Consider the following 26,837-nt stretch of genomic DNA (forward strand, 5'->3'; position numbering starts at 1 on the left):
AAGACGACCATTTCATAATAATGAAGGGGATAGTTCTCCAAGAAGATGTAGCAATCCTCAACTTGTCTGTGCCTAACAGTAGAACATCAAAATACGTGAGGCAAAAGCTGACAGAACTGCCAAGGAGAAATAGATAAATCCACTATTTTAGTTGGAGATTTCAACACCTTTCTATCAGAAATGGGCAGACCCAGATAGCAGAAAATCAGTGAGGATATGTCTGAATTCAGTAAGTCCATCAAACTATTATATATAATTGACATCTGTAGACTACTTCAACAACTGTCAAAAACACATTCTTTCAAGCTCACATAGAACATTCACCAAGATAGACCATGTTGCAGGGCACAAAATACACCTTAACAAATTTAAAAGAAGAGAATTCATACAGTGCATGATTTTTAGACAACAATGCCATTAATGAGATAGCAATAACAGAAAAATAGCTGGGAAATCCCCCAAATACCTAGAGATTAAACAAACCATTTCCAAATAACACACAGGTCATAGAAGAAATCAAGAAAAATTTAAAAATATTTATGACTAAATGAAAATGAAAACACAACTTAACTTGTGGGATGCAGGGAAAGCAGTGTTTAGAGGGAAATTTATAACATTAAATGTACATAATTGAAAAGAATAAAGACATAAAATAAAAAATCTAAGCTTCTATTTCAGGAAGCTCAAAAAAGAAGAGCAAATTAAATCCAAATGAAGCAGAAGAAAAGAAATAAGAATTAGAGCAAAAATCAATGAACTTGAAAAGAGGAAGTTGACAGCAAAAATCAACCAAATCAAAAGCTGGTTCTCTGAAAAGATCAACAGAAACAATAATCCTCTCTAGCCAGTCTAACTAAGAAAAAAAGAGGATACTAATAACTAGTATTAGAAATGAGAGAGAGAATGTCACTACAGATCCCAAGGACATTAAAGGGATAATGAAAGAACACTCTCAACAACCCTATGCCCACAGATTTGATAACCTTCATGAAATGGGCCAATTTCTTGAACGATACAATCTGCCAAAACAAAAAGAAATAGATCATCCAAATAAGCCTATATCTATTAAAGAAGTTGAATCAATAATTAAAACTTTTCCAAAACAGAAAGTACCAGGCCCAGATGGGTTCAGATGGTGAATCCTACCGAACATTTAAGGAAGAAATTATACCAATTCTCTATAATCTCTTTTAGAGGACAGAAGCAGAGGTAACACTTCCTAACTCATTCCATGAGGCCAGCATCACCCTGACACCAAAACTGTGCAAAGACATTACAAGAAAACTATAGACTCATACCTCTCATGGCATAAATGCAAAAATCTTCAACAAAATATTAGCAAATCTAATATAATGCAGTATAAAAAGAATTATACATGTCCAATTATGATTCATCCCAGGTATGTAAATCAAGTTCAGTACTAAAAAAAATCAATTAGTGTAACCCATCATATCAAGAGACTAAAAAGAAAAATCACATTATCCTGTCAGTAGATACAGTAAAAGCATTTGACAAAATCCAACAGTCACTCATGATAAAAGCTTTCAGCGAACTAGACACAGGGAGAACTTCCTCAACTTGATAAATATCTACAAAAAACCTATAGCTAACATCATACTTAATGTTGGGAAACTCAAAGCTTTCCCACTATGATCAGGAACAAGGCAAGGATGTTCTCTTTCACTACTCCTTTTCAACAATGTACTGGAAGTCCTTGCTAATGCAGTAAGACAAGAAAAAGAAATAAAGGGTATACTGATTAGAAAGAAGAAATAAAACTGTTCACACATGGCATGACTATCAATTTAGACAGCTTGAAAGAATCAATAAAAATGCTTCTGGAACTAATAAATTACTACAGCAAGGTCACAGGATACAAAGTCAACATACCAAAGGCAGTCATTTCCTATATACCAGCAACAAACAAGTGAAATTTGAAATTAAAAACAAATTACTATTTACATGAGAATCCCCCCTCCCCAGAATGAAATACGTGTTTATAGGGAGAGGCAAAAGACCCAGCATAGCCAACACAATATAGAAGGAGGAGAATGAAGTTGGAGGACTGACACTACCTGACTTCAAGATTTACTATAAAGCTACAGTAATCAAGACAGTGAGGCGGTGGAGAAAGAATAGACAAACAATTCAATGGAAGAGAACAGAGCCCAAAATAGACCCACATACATATAGGTGAATCACCTGTGACAGAGGCAAAAGCAATAAAATGGAACAAAGATAGTCTTTTCAACAAAGGGTGCTAGAAAAACTGGACATCCACATGCAAAAAAAAAAAAAAGAAAGAAAGAAAAGAAAGAATCTATATACAGACTTTGAACTCTTCCCCCCAAAATTGACTCAAAATGGATCATAGACCTAAATGTAAAATACAAACTTATAATACTCCTGTACAAGAATACCAAAGAATAATCTGTTACTGTCTTGATGCTCTCCTCTACTGCTGGCATTACATTTTATAAACACTTGGTAATCAGTAAGTGTTAGCATACAGATGGAAAGGCTGATGTGCCCGAAAGTACTGAATGCCTCACCCCTGAGCACTGGGGTGAGTTCTCCCAGCTTCTGACTCTTGGGTGTGCTGCATAAGCCCCTGACACCGCCTCAACCCCCCACAAGGCATCAGTTGATCTCCTGTCCTCTATGGTAGAGCTTGTTTTTCTTCTTGCTGATCCCTCCCCCCTCACTTCTCTCGGACTTCCTAAATGCCCTCTGTCCAAGTCTTTGTGCTGCAAAAAGTGTTTGCTCTGGCCTAGAAACACTGGGAGTGGAAAAGTATTCAGTTATAGGCATGTCTACAAATTCTTCACCTTCCCAATAGCACAGCCGGTCTCTTCTTACCAGGACACAGGGAGTCTCATTCTCAGAATCTCCGAGTCTGGCCAGCTGAAGGGCTCTGCTCTTCTCTCATGGGAACAGGCCAGCTCTGATGATGTCCTCACTAAAAAGGCAGACAACCGTGGGATTTCAAGAGCTCCAAGGAATGCAACAGAAGGATGGTGGCCTTTTCTGGCGAAGTTCAAAGGCTCCCACCCTGCATACAGGCCCATGTGCCCACATGTGCCCAGCTTGAGTCAGGACACTGAGCTCACCCAGTCCCACTGGTTTGGGTATTAGTTCACAGCAGCTCTGATTACAAACAGGATCAAATCATGCAGTTTCTGATTTTATGTAATGCTATTGTGAAAATGAGCTTAACTGCTTTCCAGTATAGTCATTAAGATTCTCTTAACTTCCCTTCTCCAGGATACCTTGCATGAGTCATGGCTGGAGAATCTCACTATACTGAGAAGCTGAAAGGTGAGATTCCTGGGGTTTGTCTTCCCAGCAATGAACCCAAGTCCTCCCTGCAGGACTGTTGTCCCTGATCCAAGGTTAGAACATCAGGAGACCATAACCTGGTAGATGTCTCCTTACCTAATCACTCCCCATCCAAGAGGGAAGACAGGTGTCTGTGCAAATTTACCTGGGTGGAGATGAGAGAGGACAAGGAGGCAAAACAGGCACAGAATGGGGCTGTCCGGTACTCAGGAAGCCCCAGTGAAGTCTTTCGGCCTGGCCAGGATCTTCCCTTCCCAAAGTCAAGTCTATTTGCCCCCAGGGTCAGTTGGACAATTTTGATTGAAGAAGACAAAAAAATCACGTAGGCCTCTGTATTAATTTGCTAGCGTTGCTGTAACAAAGTACCACGAACTTGGTGGCTTTAACAACAGAAATCTATTGTCTCACAGTTCTGGAAGCCAGACGTCCAAGATCTAGGTGTCAGCAAGGTTGCTTCCTACTGAGGACCATGAGGGAAGGGTCTGTTCCAGGCCTCTCTTCTTGGCTTGCATGTGGTCATCTTGTCCCTGTGTCTTCACATGGTCTTCCACTGTCATGTCTGTATCCAAATTTCTTCTTCTAAAGTTATCAGTCATACAGGATTAGGACCCACCCATATGGTCTCATTTTATCTAATTACTCTTTCAAGGCTATCTCTCCGAATATTGTCACATTCTGGGAATTAGGATTTCAACACAGGAATTTTTTTAGGGAACACAATTCAGCCCATAACAGTTCCTAGAACACAATTTTATTTTGAGGATACTCATGGCCCAGAGCTAAGCTGAATGGCTGTTCCTTTCGCAATCTCTCTCCACAACCTTTTCATTCCCTCAGATGAAGTCAAACACCCTTTGCATCCTTACAGAACTTGCCACCACTATAATTAAACCATGTGATGCAAAGTTATTTCATTGACGTGTCAATCTCCCCGTTCGACTGGAAGCATCAGGCGGCAGCAGGGCAAGTGGCTGTCTTGTTCTTTGCTGCATGTCCAGCACCTGGCCCAGGCTTGGCACATGGCAATCTGTGGTTGTGGAACTGTGGGTCTCTCTGTGCTTCTGCTCGCTTCTCTCACTCCTTGCTGGCCAATCCCTCAGGAGCCTCTGATCCAACATGCTCACATTTCAGAGAGATATTCCATACACTATAATTTCACTTCATATCCTTTGTGTTAACATTTAACCTCCTTTAAGGTCATTCACATTTTTACTTAAAATTTAAAAGGTAAATCTTTCATGTAATTTTTACTTTGTCTTATTATTGAGTTGTTAAGAGTTATAAAAGACCTAAATATGGAGAATATTTTTCTCACATTGGGTGGCTTTTCACTTCCTTAAAGGTTGTTTTGAAGATTATGAGTTCTTAATGTGATAAAGTCCAATCTATTATTTGTTTGTTTGAAGGTTAGTGCTTTCATTTTGTTTCTTCCAGCTTCACTGAGGTCAAGGACAATAAAAGTTGTATGTATTTAGGTTGTACGATGTGATGATTTGATACATGTATACACTGTGAAATGATCACCACAATCCAATTAACACATCCATCAGCTCATATAGTCTTTTTCTCTGTGTGTATGATGAAAACACTTAAGACCTACTCTCTTAGCAAGCTGCAAGTATAATATACAGTATTATTAACTATAATTGCCATGCTATAATTAGATCCCCAGACCTTATTCATCTTACAACTGAAAGCATGTAGCCTTTGACCAACATCTCTGAAGGTTAGTGCTTTCTGTGTGCTACAGAATCTTTGCCTACCCAGGATCATGAAGACCGTCTCCTATGTTTTATTCTAGAAAATTTTATAATTTTAACTTTTACATTTAAGTCTATCATCCACCTGAAACCTCAGTAATTCAAGAGCCATGTGTTGGAAAGACTATCCATTCATCCATTAAATTTTCTTGACACCTTGGTTGAAAATCAATAGGCTATATAGTGTGTCTTCTGTACTCTGTTCCACCAGTTTATTTGTCTACCTTAACACCAATACACACTGTCTTGATTACTGGTACTTTATAGTAAACCTTGAAATCAGGTAGTGTTAAGTCCTCCACTTGGGCTTTTGCTTTGACACAGTTGTTTTGACTATTTTTTAAGATTTTATTTATTTATTTGAGAGAGAGAGAGAGTGCAAGTGCACACACAAGCAGGGAAAGCAGCAGTAAGAGAAGGAGAAGGAGGTTCCCTGCTGAGCAGGGAGACCAATGCGGAGCTTGATCCCAGGACCCCGAGATCATGACCCTAGCTGAAGGCTGACACCCAACCAACTGAGCCACCAAGGAGCCCCCTGTTTTGACTATTTTAGATCTTTTGTATTTCTTTATAAATCTGAGGTTAGCTTGTCAGTGTCTACAAAAAAGCTTGTTAAAGTTTCAATTGGGATTACATTTTTGGAGGAATATTTGCAGAGAATCGATATCTTAGCAATACTGATTTTTGCAATTCATAATCACGATATATATCACTCTATTCATATAGTGCTCTCTCAGAAATGTTTTACATTTTCAGTAGAGACTTATATATCATGTTAAATCTATTCCAGTATGTTATTTAAAAAAAAAATGACACACCAAGTGAAATTGCTTTATTAATTTCAATTTCCAATTGATAGTTATATATGAAAATAAATGATTTTTTAAAATGTTGATCATGTATCCTGTAAACTTGCACTTATTAAGTCTAGCAGACTTTTTGGAGATTCCTTAGGATTTTTTTCAGTAGATGGTATGTGATTTAAAAATAAGGACAGGTTTACTTTTTCCTTTCAACTTCTTTCTCAATGTGATGCACTGACTAGGGCTTCTAGCTTAAAGTAGACTAGAAGTGGTCATTGTGGGTATCCTTCATTTTTTCTAGACTTGGAGGGAAAGTCCTTCATATATCAACTGTCATCACAGTGGCTATAGTGTTTTCAAAGATGCTCTTTAAGAAATTAAAGAAGTCTTGTATTCCTAGTTTGCTCAGATATTTCCCCCCATCAATAGGGGTTTTTGTCAAAAGCTTTTTCTGCATCTTTTGAAATGATCACATAGTGTTTCTTTATTCTATTCCTGTGAATTATATTAATTAGCAAATGCTATTCCTGAGATAAGATCCACTTGTTATGCTTTATTATGTTTTCTTATATGTGACTGAATTTGCTATATTTTATTATAATTTTTCATCTATGTCCATGAGGAATATTGACTGATCTAAATTAAATTTACTACTTTTGTAATGTGTCTGTCAGATGCTGGTATCAGGATTATGCAGGCTTCATAAAATAAGGTAGTAAGTGGTTCCTATTTCCATTTTCAGAAACAATATTTTTTCTTCCATAAATGTTTGATAGAATTCACAAGTGAAACCATGAGAGAGCCACAGGGATGGTGGTCTCCAAATCTACATTCATATTCCCCTCAAATCCTTGGTGACCCAAGGACCAAGGTCGAAACAGAAACAGAACCACCCTAAAAATGCTTAAAGGCACATAGTCCATAAGGTTAGGGAGATCCATGAGAAATTTAACTGGCCACCAAATAAAGGTCAGTTATTTTTAGAGAAAGGTAACAGAATCCAGAAAGATTACAGAGCATACCACAATCTAAATAAAGAAATAGAAAAATGTATTCCGTGATCCAGAGAAAAAATAGTCAACTAAACAGATTCATAGAAAACTTAGATGGTGGAAATGTGGACAAGAATTTTTAAATAAGTGATGTGTCAAAGAATCTTCAGAAAAAATATATATTTGAATACAAAGAGTGAAGTGATAGAGAATTTTAAGACAGTCATAAAATCTATAAAAGTGAACCAAAAGTAAATCTCAGAACTGAAAAACACACTACATAAAATAAAATACACCACTGGATGGAGTTAACAACAGACTGGAAAGAACACTGGAATTAGAGACACAGTACAGCTAATTACCCAAACTGAGGTACAGGGAAGAAAAAGACTGAAAAAACAATACAGAGCTTTCACAGACTGTAAGATAGTATTAAGTGATCTATCACATGTGTAACTGGAGCTGCTGAAGAAAAGTGACAAATGAGACAGAAAAAAATATTCGAAGAAAAATAATGGTGGCAACTTTTCTGCACTTCACTGAAATCAGCAGCCCATAGTCCCAGAAACCTCAGAGGAAGGACCTCAAGCAGGATCAAGAGCCAGAAGACCACACTTAGGAACATTATAGACAAAGTGGTAGAAACCAAAGATATAGAGAAAATCTTCAGGGCGGCCAGAATAAAAAGACATGTTATATATAGAACAACAATAGGAATGACCACTGACTTAACAGATGAAGGCCAGGAGACAATCGAACATTTGGGGATGGGTTAGCCCGGTGATGGGCATTAAGGAGGGCACATACTGCATGGAGCACTGGGTGTTATACAAAAACAATGAATTGTGGATCACCACATCAAACACTAATGATGTGTGGTGACTAACATAATAAACTAAAATTAAAAAAAAAAAGAAAATCTGTCAACTTATAATTGCAAATCCAGCAAAAATATCTGAAAAGTGAAGCCAAAATAAAGGCATTTTCAGATAAACAAAGGCTGGAAGAAACTGCTGTCACCACACTTAAAGAAATGTTAAAGGAAGTTCTTTAGACTAGAGTAAGATGATACCAGATAGAAATCTGGAACTGTTCAAATAAATGTGAAGCATTGGAAATGGTATATATATGTGAGAAAATATGGCCTTATTTTTCTTTTAAAAAATTCTTTAGTAACCAACTGTTTAATTTTAAATATTCGCAACCTATGTGGGATACAGAACAAATGTATCAGTATCCTACTTAACAAGAGCATACCAGCCAAGAAGGGGTATAAATGGATTGTTTTTTAAGGTTTTTACATTGTATGGAAATGGAATGATATTGATTCAAGCAACTGATAAAGATGAAGACTGTAAACTCAAGAGCAAACACCTAAAATAGAAAGAGGTGTAACAACAAAGGACAGTAGAGGGCCCAGAACAAAGTGCTGAAGGAAACATTCAATTAACTGAGATGAAGGCAGGACAGAAGGGACAATGAACAAGGGGTTCAAGGGAACACAAGGAAGATAATGAGACAACCAATCAAATGCCGTAACATTAAATGCAAACAGACTGAACAGTCCATCAGGAAGTTAGTGATCTCAGGTCTCAACTACTGCTGGTAACAAGACCCACTCTAAATATAAAGACACAGACAGAAGGTAGGGAAACAATGGAAACAATGTGACACCTCACTAGGAAGCATAAAGAAGCTGGTGTGGCTATTAACACAGAAAACTTTAAAGCGAGAAGTATTACAGACAAAAAAAAGAGAATTAATTTCACATTGATAAGATGGTAAATCATGGAGAAGACATAACAAATATAAATGTGTAGGCACCTAATAAAGTTTCTAAACACATGAAGCAAAATTGAGAAATAGGTAGAAATTCATAACTTTATTTATACTGGAAGCTGTATTTCCAGTTAAAAATGGGGAAAAAATACATTCACAAGTGATAAAATCTGTAAAACGACCATATAATTTTACCAAGAAAGCGATAGGACCTGTTTAGACAAACTATAAAATGTTGTCAGGATTAAAGACTCATGCCAATGTCCTTGAAGACAATATATTTCCATTTTCACGTGAAGAAATAAACACAGCTGCAATCAAAGTGCCAATGTGGTTATTTTTAACTGATAGCAGAATATATTTTTCTTTTTAAGTATTCATGATGGGGGGATAAAAGTCATGATGTCTATAATTTACATTCAGGTGGCACATTGAAATAAGAAAGGCAGAAATATATGGTAAGATGTTAACAATTCTTGTACATCTCAATATAATTTCTACTTTTTTGTAAGTTTGAAAACTTTTTAATAAAAATATTTAAAAGTGCATTTATTAAGTAACAATTTCCATAACATTTTTGGAAGGTAAATGAAAGATGAAGATTATCTTACCAGGTATGTATGATAAATTTCAACACAGTTACGGTATTCAAAACAGTATGATCACAGTCGAGGATTAATTAGCATTTAAATGGCTTAAGGAACTCCAACAATTATCCAAGTTTATATGAAAACTTCAAGCAGAGGAAAAAATGGATTATTAATTAAATGGCATTAATTTAACCCACCAGGAATAAATAAAAGACATAACTCCAGAAGAACTAAGATCTAACTATGAAAATAAAAACTATAAAAATATACAAAATGAATTTTAAGTGGTATTTATATTACTGTGAGGACAGGGGAGGTCATCTTAAGCAAGACAGGAAACTGGATTTGATAAAAACAAATGAGAGATTTGACCTCATGGAATTAAATTTTTTTATAGTCAAAAGAAAATCTGAATAAAGGTTTTGAAAATCGCCTGAAGAAAATATTTGTAACATATAACAGAGAAACTTTCAGTACCCTTAATAAGATATATAATGCATACTGATTTATAAAAAAAGTAAACAACTCAACAAAAAGATACGCAAAAGCTCTGAGCAGACATATACACAGAAGTAGGAACAATAAATAGCCAACAAACGTGAAGCAATCTGTAATGCAGGGAGCGATCAGAAAATGGCACATTTTATGAGCAAGTTTTCACCCACATGTTAGGAGTACGAATTTCCACAATCCTTTTAGAAAATTTACTATGTTTAGATGTTTATAAATTTCTAGCATCATGCACTACACAGTACATATTTTTAGAGGACCAGTAGGTAAGACTAAATAAGCAAGTTTATTACAGCTTTATTTATATGCAAAATTCTAGAAATATCTTACCATTGGGGGAAAGGTTTAACAAGCTTTTATATAGTATGGGGTATACAGTACCCCTTACTACAAGATGTTATAGAACTCTTAGAAAAAAGGAATGCATCAGGTATAATCACATTTTTATTAAAGAAAAAAAGAGGACAGTATATTTGTGTATATATATTGTGTGCACACACACACACACACACACACACACACCCCAACACAGAACTTGGAATAAACACAGAAAAGCGCATGGGATGATATTATAGCCAATAGATTGCTGGCATGGAGTTCAGAAGAACAGAATTTCCTTCTTATATTCACTTCTGCACTCTTTGAATTGTTAAGACAAACATGCATTACCTTTAAAATCATTAACTGTCCAAAAATTAATTAATCACCCATAATTAAGACAGTATACAGCACTAACACACACACACATGCATTAAGCACCAAGTATATTATTTGTAATTAGATTCTTAAATTTTCTATTTTAAAATAATTATTATAATCATTTTGCTAAAAAATATATGCAAGAAACTTGACACTAATTACATGACTCTTATAATCTTAAAAAAAAAAAATGTATGCACATGGGTTTCAGCAAACCAAAGACTACTTTCATCCAGGGTATGTTATAACCGCCGTAAGAAAGAGAACTGTAAACAAACACCTGTTTCTACAAGAACTACACACAAAACCTGTTGCAGGCAGAGAGACATGATGATTGTAAATCACATGCATCCCTTGGGCTGCAGGCAGAGGAAGATGTGTTGGGAAGAACCTTTGTGGCTCTTCACGACACTGAGCCCCCCTTCCATGATCCTGGGAGGCCCTGGCAATGCGTTCAGACCACCCTAGATGAAAATAAGATACCTGTTTTCCTTAAACAGGGCTCTCAAAATTGTGTAAGTTTCAGGCTCTGCAAAATCTGGACCTGCCCCGGTTTGAATATAAACTGAATCCCACACAACAGCAGCTTAATCAAAGGAATGGATATCATCATATTATACGTATGTAATATTCTTGAAGAGGCAAACTTTATTACATATCTATAGTCATTTGTAAACCTAAGGTTTTGTGTTTGTGGTACCTGAGTGAATTGCTTCTAAAAACTTTAAAACAGACTCTTCTAAAAAGAAATGTTATGATCAGTATTTCATGGATCATGGAGGAAGAATGCAAAGCACCCAAACAAAGAGAATATCGACCCAAGTTCAGCAAGACTAGAAGAGACCAGTAAACAAATGTTCACAAATCTAAAGGTAAAGATGGCATCACTTAAGATGGACTTGGTCAGATGTGGAAACAGCAAAGGGAAAGTCCTAGCAGGAAAAGCTGGTGGTCATACCTAAAAACTGACAAGAGGAATAGGCAGGTTAGCCAATGGACTGAGACCTAATATACAGAGGGTGGACAGGTTCACAATGGACACACCTGATATATTTCTGATTTTGTTAGGCAAGGCATGCCTTCTCAGAAAAGATAAACCAGATAAATTTAGCCTGATGCATTAGACCATTTTAAGTAATCTAATTCTCCTTGTTCTGATTCCATGTCCATGAAACAAACTTTTGATTGTCACTTGTTTCCCAAATGATCTGAGCACACTGAATGCCAATATTCTGATGCTTGTAACTAGAATATATGTTTGTAGATGAATAAAATGGAATTCCAGTTTTATCCATCAATCACGTTAGCTTGGTCAATAAGATCTGGATTCTGAAAAATGAATCCATTTTCATTCACTTTTGAGTCTGTGAAGCCAGTGACCAAACCCTGGACTGAAATGAATTCAAGGAGTGGCCTCTTATAAAATGACATCGCTTTAAAAGTACCCATTCCTGGGGCGCCTGGGTGGCTCTGTTGGTTAAGTGTCTACCTTCGGCTCAGGGCATGATCTCCAGGTCTTGGGATCAAGCCCCACGTCGGGCTCCCAGCTCAGTGGGGAGTCTGTTTCTCCCTCTGCCTCTCCCCCTGCTTGTGCTCTGTCTCTCTCTCTCTCTTTCAAATGAATAAATAAAATCTTTAAAAAAGTACCCATTCCTATGTGAGCAGTTTAAATTGCAATTCATATTTTAATATATCCCGATAATTCACTCTCAGTAATTTTGTCAAATAAGGAAATGCAAAGCAAATATAAATACATGTAAAACAAAAAGAAAACACATAAATATTTTTACACTTCTTTCAAATATAAATTTATGCTAAATTACATTTCTGTTTTTAAGTTTATTCCAGACAATACTTCCTAGGCTTCTAAGCTTTTAAAGATGATTTTTACCTATGTGATTGATTATTAAGGTTTAGCGATCCGGTCTGGTACATCTCCTCCAATTGTTTCCTGTTTCCAAAGTACAGAGCAAGGTCTGTGGCAATGATAGCTTTGCGGATGATCTCGAGCACCTGTTCATATTCACTGGAGCTCAGGGTGGAGAAGATATTGTGCCCTTCCAACTATGGAGAAAACACAAATACCACCAATAGCAAACACAAGCTCTAATCTTATGACATTTGCAGGTATTTGAAACAATACAGACAGTCAATGGCATCTGGCACACACATGACAGGTTTGGGGGAAACAAAAGGATAGTTTGTAATGATTAATGGAAATGAACGTCACAGTTTCTCTTTAAGCTACAACAGTGAAGCTACTACCACTTAAATGATCTATCTACTACGGTAACATCATTTGCTACCACAAAATCCCAGTTATTTAAATATATAGCTAGTTTTTGGAATTTCCAGTAAGCAATTAAAGGACTAGAAAACATAAAATGCTTAAGACATTTCTTCTTAAACTAATTTAAAACTTTTTTTATATTAGACTGGAAATTAATGGATTAAAAAATCATGGATATCTTTGTCCACTTAGCAAGTCTAATGAATAGTAACCTACTTTCTCCATATTATAGAAGAAAATGTCCCACAACCTCAAAATAAAGTTTAGTCAGGCATATTAAAATTTCTCCCTACAGGCAACAACCTTTTTCCATAAAACACAAATTGCTGAGGTGCAAAGGGCCATCCTCTCTTCTTCTGTCCTCATGGGAGGGGGGACAGCAGACCATCACCCTGGACAAGATCAGAACACTGGGCATTTGGACTCTATTACCTCAGAGTTATTCTTCCGCATATGAATCTGTTAAAAACTTTTTATAATAACTGAGAATCTTAAGTCTTTATTTGTAATTGAGATAAAAATGGGTCATTTTTGTTCAAACAAAAAAGACTGAATAATAAAGATGGATTCAATTTGTGGGCTCATCAACTGTAAAATTATTCATTATTAGTCAACATAATCCTACTGTAATTGATTGTTTTCACTTGCTCTGAGCTATATTTATTGGCTGATAAAATACATTAAAAATTTGAAACTATTAAAATATATTTTACAAAATCAGACATTTCTCTAAGACACTGCCTCCTTCCTATTACTCTGAAATAAGGCAGTACATGCACCATTTGTTTTCAATCATCAGAATCTTTATTACCTACTCTTAAGCTTTTATAAATATTTAAATTATCCTATGATAAGTGCAGCAAATGGAATTAGCTCTAGTTGGTTATTTTCCCGACAATAATAATAAGAAGGCCTTACATTTGTAGGATGCTCTAAATTCACAAAACATTTTCAAATGCATGATTTCATTTTCAAATTATTAAATTTAAATAAATCTGATGTCTAATTGAAATGAAGTTATTTGCTGAAGCATCAACAAGATTTTTCTTTGAAGAGCAACTGCAGTGCTTCTATAAACTGGTCATTTCGGTCATTTTTAGTAATGCAATCTCATCTGAAGCAGCTTCCATCTGAAGCAGTATTCTGTATGCAAGCAGAATACAACAGGGCCAAAGGGTAGACGTGATGAGAGACTTGAACTCGACACAAGGAAGAACCCCCTGAAGCTCAGCTACCATGGGGATGGAACAGGGACGACACAGGAGATGCTGTGGGTGGTGGGTTCAGGCACAGGCTGCTTGGTAACTGAGGGGACAAGGGGAGGGGATTCAAGCTTTGGAAAGGTGGCTGAACTCAAGTCTCCAAAATTTTAGTGCAGGAAGATAAAATTTTTTCTCTGACTCCTGCTATGAAATCTGCTTTGCTTTCATTTGATCCTAACTCAAGTAAAGCAGTAGCCTCCATTTCCACATTTAATGCCTCGTCACCTATGCTCCCAAATCATAAACACATTTCACCCTGGTAGGTTTGGCTGGTACTCATGCACACATCTGCTATTGGCAGGTCATCTGAAGAGCAATCATATGTGATACGTATTTACATGCTTTATTCTATTACCAATAAACCTGTAAATTACAGTGTATAAAAATATTCTGTCACACTGTTGGAAATTTTTTTTAGATTTCTCAAAAATAGGAACTTCTTGGCTTGGGTTCCAGAAACTCTCTCCGGGACCACAGAGTTATAAACTCACCACATCTATCTACCTATCTATAAATTATGTGTTGAGTGCGTCATCCATAAGCATATTATTTTATCAGATTCTTGAAAGTATCCATGATCTATGGCAAATGGAGACCCATTTTAAAGGATGTGTATATATTCTGTTGGCTACTTTGGATTTACTATTTCTTGTATTACTTTTTAAAAAATTTCTATTTAAATTCTAGTTAGAATTTAAATATACATTGCAATATCGGTTTCATGTACTTTTTGATATTAAAGGCAACTAGGTGGAGAAGTCCAGTAGAAGACCTTCATAAGGGGAAGTTGTAACCAGGACCCTTTTACTGCCTTCTGCAATTTTCTGCAAGAGCAAGGGTAACAAATGAATACACAAGAGTATCCCTTCAAGAGGATGGAGTACATATTTTTTAGCACTTTGCTCCTACCAAAGGAAAATAAGGGAGATACAGCAACCAAACACAGCAGATAAACAGCTTAAAATATTTTAAAAGCTCCAATTTCACATTAGTTAACATTAAAACCTCATAATATAATACTTTTATATACCAACTGGTGAGTTTATTATAGTTAATGTCCCAGGTTATAGTGTTTGAAGTTTATGTTAATTCAAGGCAGTTCATCCCATTTTGTATCAGTCAGGCATGAAATAACCCACATTTTATATTGGGAAATGTTCCTAAAATCCAGAGATGGGTGGACTGCAGATAGTCCTTAGGCCTGTGAGAGCATGTGTGGGCTTGGCTGCAGGTGCTCTAAGCAGCCGAGGTCTGTGAGCTACCGGAGAACACGCGCGATGCTGGGATCAGCCCCGTGCTGGAAGCCCCCCAGCGACCCACTCCCTGGGCGGGTGATCTATCGGTCCCTCCAGCTCTCAGACATGGTGAGCCATGGATTCTCAGCCGTCCACTGAACTGCTGGAGCGCTTCTGCCTGTGTCTTCCCCATCACGAGATGAAGAATGTATGTCTTTACTGATTTGGCAGGTATTTAGTGTGCAGTGTTTCACTTTGTGTAAGGATGTTCGTACGACAGTCAGTAGCTAATCTGCCCACAGCCCCAGACAACGTGAGTTCATCTGTGAGGGGTTCACAGCTTAGTGGGAGAGACGCATATAAGCACATGATAAGACGGATGGAGCGGTCTCTGGGATGGAGTTGAGTGATGGGCTCTGGAAGGGCAGGGGCCATGGATTCTGCAGGACAAGGAGGGGTCACAAGAGACCACATGTGTTCAGTGGGAGCCACACAACTGCAGGATGGCTCAAGTACATCGTCTGCATGGAGAAATGGTGACACGGTGAGAGTTCAAAGGCCTCGTGTCAGAACTGAAATGATCACTGGAAGGTAGTAACAAGGAAGGTCATGACAGATGAAGCCTGTTTTAGGACAATTGCTCTAGCAACAACGTGGGTTGTGGGGGGTTGGGACCAAAGCGGAAGGACACACTGATCCATCTTTCCTTAGCAAGCTTTTACAATATTATTATTAATCATAAATAATTCTTTCCAAAGCCCCATGCTGCTTAGCTCTATGAAAGAGATTCTTGAAAGAAAGGCCTTGGAGCTCAAATTTCAATACCTGCAGGCCAACCAGCCCAAGCTCACCCGGGTGGGTGTAAGTTACCACCACAGGAAGCCACAGGCATGGGCTGAATCATTCGGGGGATCTGAGATGACAAAAGTCAGTTGCCTCGAGCATTCACAACAGCAATGGCTTGGTATTTGTTCAGGTACTTCATCGTCTACTGCATCAAACCACAGGCTAGGAAGCACAGTAGCACTGTAATTAAGAACTCAGGGTTTGGAGTCAAACAATTCTAGTTTTTAATCCTGTTCTTACTAGCTGTATGACAATGGACAAGTCACTTAACCTCTTTGATGCACATTACTCTTCGTAAAATGGAAATAAACTGATACCTATCTCATAGAATATTATAAAAATCAGTGTGTTAGTATGTGCAAAATTCTTAAGTTTCTGATTTATTATAGTAAGTATTAAGTAATAAGTACTACAGTATTTATAATGAGTACCTAATAAATGATGAAATGATTACTATGATGATGGTGGTGACGAAGAGGTCAAAATCTACCAGTAAAACTTCTGCAGCCGGAGCTAAGGGACAGAAAGGAAAATCAAACAAACAAATACACACATATGCCCAGAAAGAAATGTGGTAGCCAAAGATCACTTCTATCCATTCAGAATATATCTGCAGAAAAGGACAAGTTTAAGCTAGCCTCTGTGTGATACATTTTAGCTTATTCGTAAAGGCGGTGTTGGATAGAAGTACCACAACTTTGCAGTAAATTCTACTTTGTGCAGACAGACTGGAAGAATGGCTTGTTAGCAGCTATAAGAAGTAATGAAAACGTCACAGGATCCCAGAATGTTGGGTATAAAGACAATTCTCTTAACATCTAAACATATTTCAAAAGCACCAGACAATTCAAGATTAATGGAATATTGAGAAAAGTTTCTTAATAACAAGAAAGATTATCCCTAATTAGTCTGTATTTTTTAATTTTGACTTGTGAGTACTTAACATGAGATACTCACAGAAGGCAAAATACAGAAAAAGGGGGGCTTCGATATTCAAACTAATCACTGACATCTCACTAGGAAAGACAATATTCTAAATATGGATTTAATATTCCAACACTAATGTTCCACAATTACTAAAATATGTGGGCAAGCTTTGGGTAAGAAAAAAGCTTACCTGCTTTCTTGGATGTCACTGTCCACACAAAATAGTCTCCTTACTTGAAGGCATTTTGCACTTTTTGTTTCAGTACCAAGCTATCTTTTTGTCCTAAGGAAACTCACTGACTCACTCTACCTAAATAATACTTGGCAGTTTTCAGTCTCCAAACTCTGCACTCAGTGTTTTGCGTCCCCTGAACTCTCTTGCATCCACATTCCGTACCTTCATGTGACCACCGCCAGCCATTTCAGGAGATCCAGTGATGGGTGGGCAGGGACAGCGATGCATGAGGGGCAGTGACTGTCCTCACTGGGCTTATAATTCAGAGCAGGGGCAAGCTAAGCTCGCCAACAGAAAATTTCAATATAATGTGAAAAAACTAAGATATGTATCTGTTTGCGGGCTCGGGGGCCATGTAAAGGGGTACATGGCTGTGCTCCAGCTGAGTCATAAAATAACTCCACTAGAGGACGTAATGCCTGAGCTGAGCCTTGAAGATAAGAAGTTGGCCCAAAAAGGCAGTGGGAGAATTACAAGCAGGAAGGATGCCGGCAATGACACAGAAGTAAGAAACAGTCTGCAGCCGAGAAGTGCAGCAGCTACAACAGTCCTAGAACACCCACACACCATTCACTAAAGACCTGAACATCAGTTTAGAAATGGAATTTATTGGGGCACCTGCGTGGTGCAGTCAGTTAAGCGTCTGCCTTCGGCTCAGGTCATGATCAGGGGGTCCTGGGATCGAGCCCCACATCGGGCTCCTTCCTCAGCGGTGAGTCTGCTTCTCCCTCTGCCACTCCCCCTGCTTGTGTTCTTCTCCTTCTTGAATAAATAAATAAAATATTAAATAAAAAAAAAAGAAATGGAATTTATTCTTGACCCCACAGGACCCTTGATGACTTAAACAGGAGAATAACATGTTCAGACATGTACCTGGAAGATGGATTTGAGAGAGGCAAGCTTGGAGAAATGGTGGTCAATGAGGGATAAAAGGTAGATAACAGATGATGAAGGCAGAATGCGGGATGTCAAAGAAGCAAGGTCACTGGTGGACGTGCAGGAGGCTGGAGGAGTCAGAAGGGCCAGTTTAGCATGTGGTGGGGGTTCCCTCCATCTGGAATGCCAAGGGCCCCGATCATCAGGAAACCAGTCCCGATGCCCTGGTATTAAGAGGTAATGGGTAGCTCAGCAAAAGCCGAGAGTGTAGATAAGAAATAACAATACTGCTCTTACTTCATCCATGACTTAACCTCTTCCCGCTGCCCACTCAGCAAGGGATGGCCCACTGCCATCTCTCTCACTGAGACAAAAGTGAAGGCAAGCCAGGACCAAATACACACGCCTCCCGTCTTTGTGTGAAGTGATGTGTTTGTGTGTTAGACTGACATTAGCTTTATATACATATTTCCTACTCTCTCTGTTTATTGACGTTGCCATGTTCAGCCAGGGGTGTGACAGAGCCCCCCGGTCGCCCAGATCATCCATAGTTAACGTGGGCATCCACCCTCAGGCAGCACCGGGGTTAACAAAACTGACACACTCACACAGATGCACAGATGCACAGCTCTGGGAAGCCTGATAGGGAGCTATCTCCAACCATTATATACCAAATTATTTATCTTCTATCGGGCCATGTTGCCAGAGGAAGCACAGTTCCAGGTCCACAATCCTCTGTGTGGCCACAGTGATAAAGCTCTGCAGAGATCAGGAATCAACATGGTGAACACTGCAGATCAACGGAGGTATCAGAGGTATCATTGTGATATAACAATATATTGTTCTCTTATTTTAGTGACTGGAATTTGGAATTTTTACTATTACCCTAGACTATCACCTTAAATTGGTCAAGTCTGGAGTTGTCTTGATAAAACCTAAAACTGGATGTGGGGGTGGGGAGATGAAGGCCACCACCGGAGGAGATGTATAATAATAAGCACAATTCTGGTCACACTGACTGCTGAGTTCGGTGTCTGGAAACTGAAGTCCCCTGTGCCCTAGGAGTGAGAGCCACAGCCGACGGTGACCAGGAGGACTCCAGAGAGCAGCCCGGCGGAGCACTGAGACTGAGAGCAGCGTGAGAGCAGGGATTGGTCTCTGTCGTTACGATACCCCCTGGGCCTAAAATGGGGTTGGCAGCTGGGAGGAGCTCCATAAATGTTGGCTATTAAAATGAAATTCAAGGGGCAGTTAGAGATGGATCTGAGAAGAAATACTCCGAGAAGTATCATAAGCATAAATGTCAAATCAGCCCAGAGTACAGAAATTTCCAGAAAAAGAAGGAAACCTTTCCTGAATACTCCTGCCCACGGTGATGGGCCATCTGTTTATGATCCTGATACATCTCTCCCTGTCCCAACTCACACAGGAGGCTTTAGGTCAGTTCAGCATATAGATTCAGTTTTTAAATGGTGGGCTTTTCTGGATGTATGGCAATGCCCAGGGCTTCTTTCCAGCTTCTCGTTCTTGTGATCTTGAGGAAGCCTGTAAGCATGCTGAGTAATTGACCTTCTCTAGAAATGGAGAACACATGCACCCTTACCATGCCTCATCACTGACTGAACCCCATCTCCAATACTTGGAACCTAACGATTCTTCGACACCTTCTCGCCAATAGCTTGCCTGCGCTGAATTCCCTGCCCTGGGTGCTGCTTCTATGTTCTGACCATTCTAGGAACACTATGTTGTGTAATGTAGAGCTGAGGGCTTGCTCAAAGTGAGAGAGACCATTCTGAACCCCCGTTGTTGATGGCAGCAAATGCGCCAAGTCTCCCAGCACTGGGGTGGGTCCCGGCCTCTCCATCCCTACATGGTTTGAATCACTGCTATGTCACAGGGTTTAATTTTTTATTCTACCCAGCAGCATTGTACTTTATGCAATCCCTATTTCAAAACGAATCCTATTATATTTAAAATAGCGTTTCCAAAGAAACCTTATAAAGGCTATTAAAATTATTTACAGATTACATTACTAAAATATTGTCATAGTCAAATGTATGAATTAAGACACGGGATGCTAACGCAGTGAGTCTGAATTATCTCTACATGAAGGCATTCTGATGTCATTTTTGGCATTTACCCTTTGTCCTATACAAATAGTCCTGTATCATGAGGAAGATCAGAGTACACAGAAAAAGTGTCATGAAGTTCTATAATGTTTGTCATTTACAAAAAGCACATTTCTATACACACACACACACACACAGGTATGTACATACCCACACACATCTTTTATCCTGCTTAAATTACTAGGTAGGTAGGTATGTTTGTATCTACCTATCCATACATACACGTATCATTTTAAAACTAAAGAAAGGATTGGTGCTAAGGGAACATCACGAGTGTGACTTCCTACCGCTTTCAGGGAGAGGACCAGCTGTGAGCAAGTGTTATAATCCGCTAGCTGCCGGATACAGCTTCCAAGTGCCTGAAGCGGTCCCCTCTCTGAAACCCCTCACTGTTACCAGCACGTAGCCGGAATGACACTGCACTGAGGTCATCATTTACCTTCTCGGTCCTGAGGAAACAGGACCCAGTCAGGTGTGTTTTGCTGGGTTTTGAAAAGGTCTGGGCATGCAATACTACCTACCGACCCCTGGGACAGTTGGGACACAGACGACAAACAAGGCCAGTCAGGAGAAGCTGAGGAGAGAAAACCGAAGCCTGGGTACTCAGAGGGAGGCCTGGGCCACACGAGGATGGGAGACTGCACCAGGGGCCAAACACCCTCCAGCTCTGCAGCTCGCGCACAGCCAGTCCTGCTGGAGTTGCTGCCGGGCTTTCTCACACAGCCCCGCGGAGCCCAGGTCCTTCCTTAGAGGCATCTGCGGAAGACCTAATGGGACTTCTCTTCCTACACTGGTGCTGATGACAAGAAGAAACACAGAGTCCACTTCTCTGAAGTCAAAGCACATTTAAGAAATTGTCTAGGAAAGGAATCAAACCATCATGAAGTAGTAGCTACCTTGTGAAGGTGAATTTGAGGACGAACGTTTAAAGTGAAGACAGAACATAAGGAATAGCATAGAGGACATTAGGAGAAGGAAGGGAAAAATGAATGGGGGGAAATTGGAAGGAGAGACAAACCATGAGAGACTATGAACTCTGAGAAACAAAGTAAGGGTTCTAGAGGAGAGGGGGGTGGTGGGATGGGTTAGCCTGGTGATGGGTATTAAAGAGGGCACGTTCTGCATGGGGCACTGGGTGTTATACGTAAACAATGAATCGTGGATCACTACATCAAAAACTAATGATGTAATGTATGGTGATTAACATAACATAATAAAATAAAATTAAAAAAATAAAGTGAAGACAGAGCATATATATCAGACGGTGAGGTGAGGTCTGCCCTTGTCTAGATCAAGCACCAAGAACATCTTAAAAACAATATAATAAAAAACAGAACAAACACAAGAGAACTAAAAGGACTTTAGTGCACTTAAAACCTTGATTTGCCTAACTCTCAAGATTTATTGTTCAATACGTTTGGGTTTAAGAATATGATAATCCATATAAATAAATTTAATATGTGAAACAAACTTTGCCTTAGAGTATCATGTACTTAAATCAAAGGAAAAAAAAATATATATATATTCAAAATCTTCACCAAGGAGTCATCATCCAAAAAGCCCACGACTCTCTAACGATGACTGTACCTACAATGTTCTACAATAAAATGTAGCTGCTGTTGTTAGGAAGCCACACCAACATCCCTCATTTATGTATCAACCATGAGAACCTCTCCAGGGCGGGGGGGGGGGGTTGCTCACCTGGAGGATGGACACTGTCTGGGAGAAGTGATGCTGCTCCATGGTAGAAGTGGAATAGAGAGCTGCCAGAGGGTGATCGAATTTCTGCAGGTAGCTGTTACTGAAACCCCTGTGGTCCAGGTCATGACACAGACACGCGATTAGCAGTCCTTTGCGCTTCAAAAAAAATAACACAGTGCACGGATGTTCAAAACAAAGCAATGGATGTGAAGAGAGTCACAGCTCATCACTCCTCTCATATGCATAGGCTCCTGCCCCTGCAACAGCCCACATCCTTAGGAATCTCTGATATTCCAGATAATCTAGCTCCTTTTTTTAAACATCTTTCTTTGTGTTTTTCTGCTTACGAACTTGACAACTGAATTATTCTTGAGTTTTCTGGTTCAACTCTGGGGAAAAGTGTAGGTGGTATCAAATTAATGCAAATGTTCCCAAGAATTACAGATAAAGCTAATCTGCACAAGGAGAGGACAGTTTCAGTGCTTCATTCAAAAATCCACTCAGTGTTAAATTTCAAAAATGCTATTGCTACTATAGATAAAGAATATAACAGGCAAATCATATAGCATGTGACAAAATGGCAAATTGTACAGAGAAAGAGAAAAGGCAGAGCAGGCGGAAGCAGGCGAAGTGTTAAAGCAAGCAAGGTGGGCCACGGAGAGTCCACGTGAGCAGGCCGGAAGGTGAAGGAGAGAAGCAGGAAGACTAGGGCGGCGGGGGGGCAGGGCGGGGGGAAGAGGCAGTGTTAGCTCATGCAGGTGAGCCTGCCCCAACCAGCAGGGTGTCAGGGGGTGGCGGGGGCTGTGGATGGGCAAAAATGCCAGAAAGGGGAGCTGACGATCTTCTTCGAGGCCTTATTTTCTGTGGGAACCAGGGAAGGACTACAGGGTTTTAGCAGAGCACTGATATCATCTAACTTACATTTTTTAGAAGATCACCATGCGGGCAATTGTACTGAGAACAGACTCTAGGAGGGGAAGAGAGACTGCTGAGGAGGCTTTTGTCATAATTCAGGCAAAAGCTTAGACCAGAGGCAGCACTGGGGGCTCAGAAGACGTGATGAAATCTGGCTGAGTTTTACAGGCAGGGTCAACAGGATTTTCTGACAGTCTGGGTGTGAGCCAAAGGGAAAGCAAGGAGGGGAGGGAAGGGAAGACAGGACTCAAGCACGGCTGCAAGGTGCTTCGCCTTGGAAAGTGTAGGACTGTCATCAACTGGCATACGGACAGTTGCAGGTGAAGGAGGTTGGAAGAAAAGGGTCAGGAGTTCAGTTTTAGATTGAGGGGTTCGGGGGAGATTTTGAGCTGATGGTTGTCTATTTTAGTTTAACCTTCGGGGGGGGGCAGGTCTCAGCTAGAGAAAGAGAAGTGTCCGTGTATATGGCATTTTGGGCCCCAAGACTGGCCGAGCCCACCACAGTTGTTTGAGGTCAGAGGAGGCCAAAGGTCTGAGCCCTCAAGTATTCCACCTTCAAGAAGTCTGAGGGAAGAGAAATAGCAAAAAAACCCCAAAGCAACCCCCAAACCTGTGTGACCAGAGAAACCAAGAGTGTTAGTGTTGGGTGTCCTGGAGCCACGTGGAGACAGTGACTCAAAGATCTGAAACGCAAGCACTGACCCTCAGTGGGCAAGGCGCAGTGCACTGTGGGTGACCCAACCCAGGGCATCCTCCGGGGGTGGGGCAGAAGCCTGATCCAAGCTGGTTTCAGAGAAAAAGGGAGGAGAGGAATTGGAGTCAGCCAGTGGGGCAGCTCTTCTGTGTGTCTGTGGCAAGGGGAGGGCTGAGAAGTCAGGAGAGAGCTGAGTGCAGAGGCAGATCAACGGGATGTGTTATGATGGAGGGAACAACAGGGCGCTCCATGCAGACACGACCTTCCAGCAGAGAACATGCTGATGGAGGAGAGGGAGGGGAGAACTACTAGGGCAGGTCCTCTGAGGGGTGGAGGCAGTGCACAAGGTCAAGTGGAGAGACCGGCTCTGGAGAGGAACCTAGTGAATGTTCTGGTGTGTGTGAAGTCAGAGCCCACAGGGGGAGATGCTCACAGGCAGGACGGGGTCTGCAGAAACCCTACAAGTTTAGCTGGATGCCTCTGCCCTGCTCCTTTCTGATCCTCACTGAGCAGAACTCGTTTCTCCTGCAAACCTACTGGGCAGGGAGGCCTCCCCAGACCCCAGACTACCAGCACCCATCAACTGCTGGTGTTTGCATGGGGGCTGTCCTGCAGGCTCAGTGGTCTGAGGATAACTGAATTAGTTATGTTCTGAGTATTATTTTGGTTTGGGGTTATTCCCATATTTTCTGCTGTTGTGTCAACCATGATAAATCTGGTAAGAAATTTCAAGGTTTTAAAATCTTGCACAATAGGTAAAAGCTATTATGTACACCTTTCCAATCTTTTTTACCTATTTGATTTTTATTTGACATAATGTTCAATTGTTTTATTAAAATTATGCCAGAATCAAGCATGTGAAAATAATTTACGAAGTGAAGAAATTATCTTTGTTAATATATTACTTTAGCAAGATCAAATGATAATTTCTTTCTTTCAAAAAATATTTTATTCATTTATTTGAAAGAGAGAGAGAGAGTGTGCGCATGAGGGGGGCAGTGGCAGAGGGAGAGGGAGAAGCAGACTCCCCGCGGAGCAGGGAGCCCAATGCGTCGCTTGATCCCAGGACCCTGAGATCATGACCTGAGCCGAGGGCAGACACTTAACCACCTGAGCCCCCCAGGTGCCCCTCAAGTGATAATTTCTAATAGTTTTATCAGAGATTAAATATCCCTTTTAAAAAATGTATTTTAAATTTTCACACATATTATTTTGGGATTATTTTTAGCCAAAAGGACCTGAGCTTTTGTGAAAACATCATGATATAATTCTAAAGATGAATTAGGCACTTAAATGAGAGTTAATTTGTAACTGCAAAATTTTCTCACTTATCTTAAAATTTTCCATTTTTGAATGTTTTTTCTTGCCATGCACCTTCTGAGTTTCCTGCCCAGATTGTGAATTTGGTCTAATGGGATGGAAGAGGCACAGGACTGGCCCTGAGGCACGCTGGGCTCTAGTGCAAATGTTGCCCTTGAGAGAAGCACAAGTTCCTCATCTCCGTGATGAGGAAGCCCCTTCTCTGCACGGTCAACATGTCCTCTGAAGCAGGACATCAGTTTTATGGAGGAGAAGAGAGGGGATTCATCGCTGGGACCGTGTGGGGGCGAGAACACGCTGGCCGTGGGCATCACTGAGTGCTGAGCTAGACAGCGGTGCACGGATGGACTAGGCAGCCCCAAATCTCTGAGTGTGTCACCAGCTCTGGGCATGTCAAGTCAGGTCAGTCAGGTAAGCCTCACAGAGCCCACCTCCTCATGGGACAAGAGACCACATACACATTTGTGTCTTAACTGTATTTAATGATTCAATGCTCTGGGGTCTCAAATCAGTAGGATATGTCTACGTTACCCAGGGCACAGAGCAAGGAGAAAAGCAGACTCTGTTTACCTAACAAAGACTCTCAGAAGACATAAGCTTTCACAGGGAAAAGAGACCATTAAACTAGTGTTCCCTGGGGGGAATATTTTGGTGAGGTTGGAATTTCTGTATCGACATTCCTGATACAGAATAACATGACAAATAACGGGCACAGCAACTTTAAAAGTGTGTTTCTACTAAATTACTGACCTGTTGTAGAATCACACGTCACATATCCATACCGGGAAGGTACTCTAGACACAGAGTATTTAAATCCACTCTGATTATTTGAAATGGAAAAAAAAAAAAGCGTGTGCACACGCACCTCAAGGTCGGTGAAGAGCCCGTGGTTGTTCTGGAGAATGGCGTACATGCAGTGAGCCACAGTGACGGCGTGTTTCCAGTTGTGATAAGGAACCCGCCGATAGTTTTTCTTCACAGACATAATAAAACGACACAACTTTTCAAGCTCAAAGCTGTGTGGAAAAGAAAGTGTTAGGACAGAAACTGGTACAGAATCAATACGTTCTAGCTGGAACTCTGGTTTAAACATGTATGTCTGGACCCACACAGATGTGCACAGTGGTGGAGTCCGGGAGCGCTGGGTCTCACTCACCACTTCCCTTCTAGTCCTCCAGCCAGTTAAGAGAGGAAGGCTCCTGCAGAGCGTCAGATCTGATACATTAACTGGCCTCGCAGGGGCACACACCAGAATCAGCAGGCAGCTGCCTGTCATTAACTCCATTACCGTCCTCACCTTCCAAACCCTGTTCAAGGGTGTTTTGAGCTCATATCTTCCAAAAAGCACAATGAGATTCATGAGCTGCAAATATGTGTACCATGAGAACTTCCTGGAGGAGAGACTATCCTTTCAAAATGGATCTGAAGTACGGCACACTCAAATTATTAAGTGGCAAACGGCCATATCAAAATCCCGACACAGTAGATAAAGAAGTGTGACATGTTTTTATTATGAAACATTGCTATTATGTTTTATTTTTATATTATCATGTATTTCTGCTCATTTAAGGCCTCAGCAACTCCCTTGGGGAATTTAAGGCTGCTTAAAACAAAAGTGCATCAATATAAAACAGGGCTCTTTGAAATACCAAGGTGATGAGAGCTCATAAAACTTCTAAAGATATATAACCTTTTTTTCCCCACTAAAAATTTTCAAATGTCCTTGAAATACAAGGTATGTCATTTTAAGAGTTCCAACTGGTAAAACTCTCAACTGACATCTAAGAAATAAGTGGAGTTAATTATCCTGTGTATATCCTTTCAAAAGAGCGATTTATAAAAGTCACGGAAAGAAGTAAGAGAAGACACAGAATTCAATAGCAAAGGAACGACAATTTAATTTCAGAGCAATTAAGAGCCCTATAAGCCATTTAA

General features: G+C 40.0%; 1 protein-coding gene across 3 annotated transcripts in view; it reads right to left on the bottom strand.

Moving 5' to 3' along the window:
• The window catches only part of PDE10A (phosphodiesterase 10A), a 294,100-nt gene that overhangs the window by 18,101 nt on the left and 249,162 nt on the right, over positions 1 to 26,837 (bottom strand). For all 3 annotated transcript variants that reach the window (XM_034991990.1, XM_034991988.1, XM_034991989.1), the window contains 3 exons: positions 25,768 to 25,918; positions 21,974 to 22,129; positions 12,364 to 12,536 (listed from right to left, as the gene is read on the bottom strand). In XM_034991990.1, the coding sequence (XP_034847881.1) occupies positions 12,364 to 12,536; positions 21,974 to 22,129; positions 25,768 to 25,918 (480 nt within the window). The remainder of the gene's footprint in view (positions 1 to 12,363; positions 12,537 to 21,973; positions 22,130 to 25,767; positions 25,919 to 26,837) is intronic.

The sequence above is a fragment of the Mirounga leonina genome, unplaced genomic scaffold (genome assembly GCF_011800145.1).
Source record: "Mirounga leonina isolate KUSES-001 unplaced genomic scaffold, KU_Mleo_1.0 Mir_54, whole genome shotgun sequence".
Classification (NCBI taxonomy): domain Eukaryota; kingdom Metazoa; phylum Chordata; class Mammalia; order Carnivora; family Phocidae; genus Mirounga; species Mirounga leonina.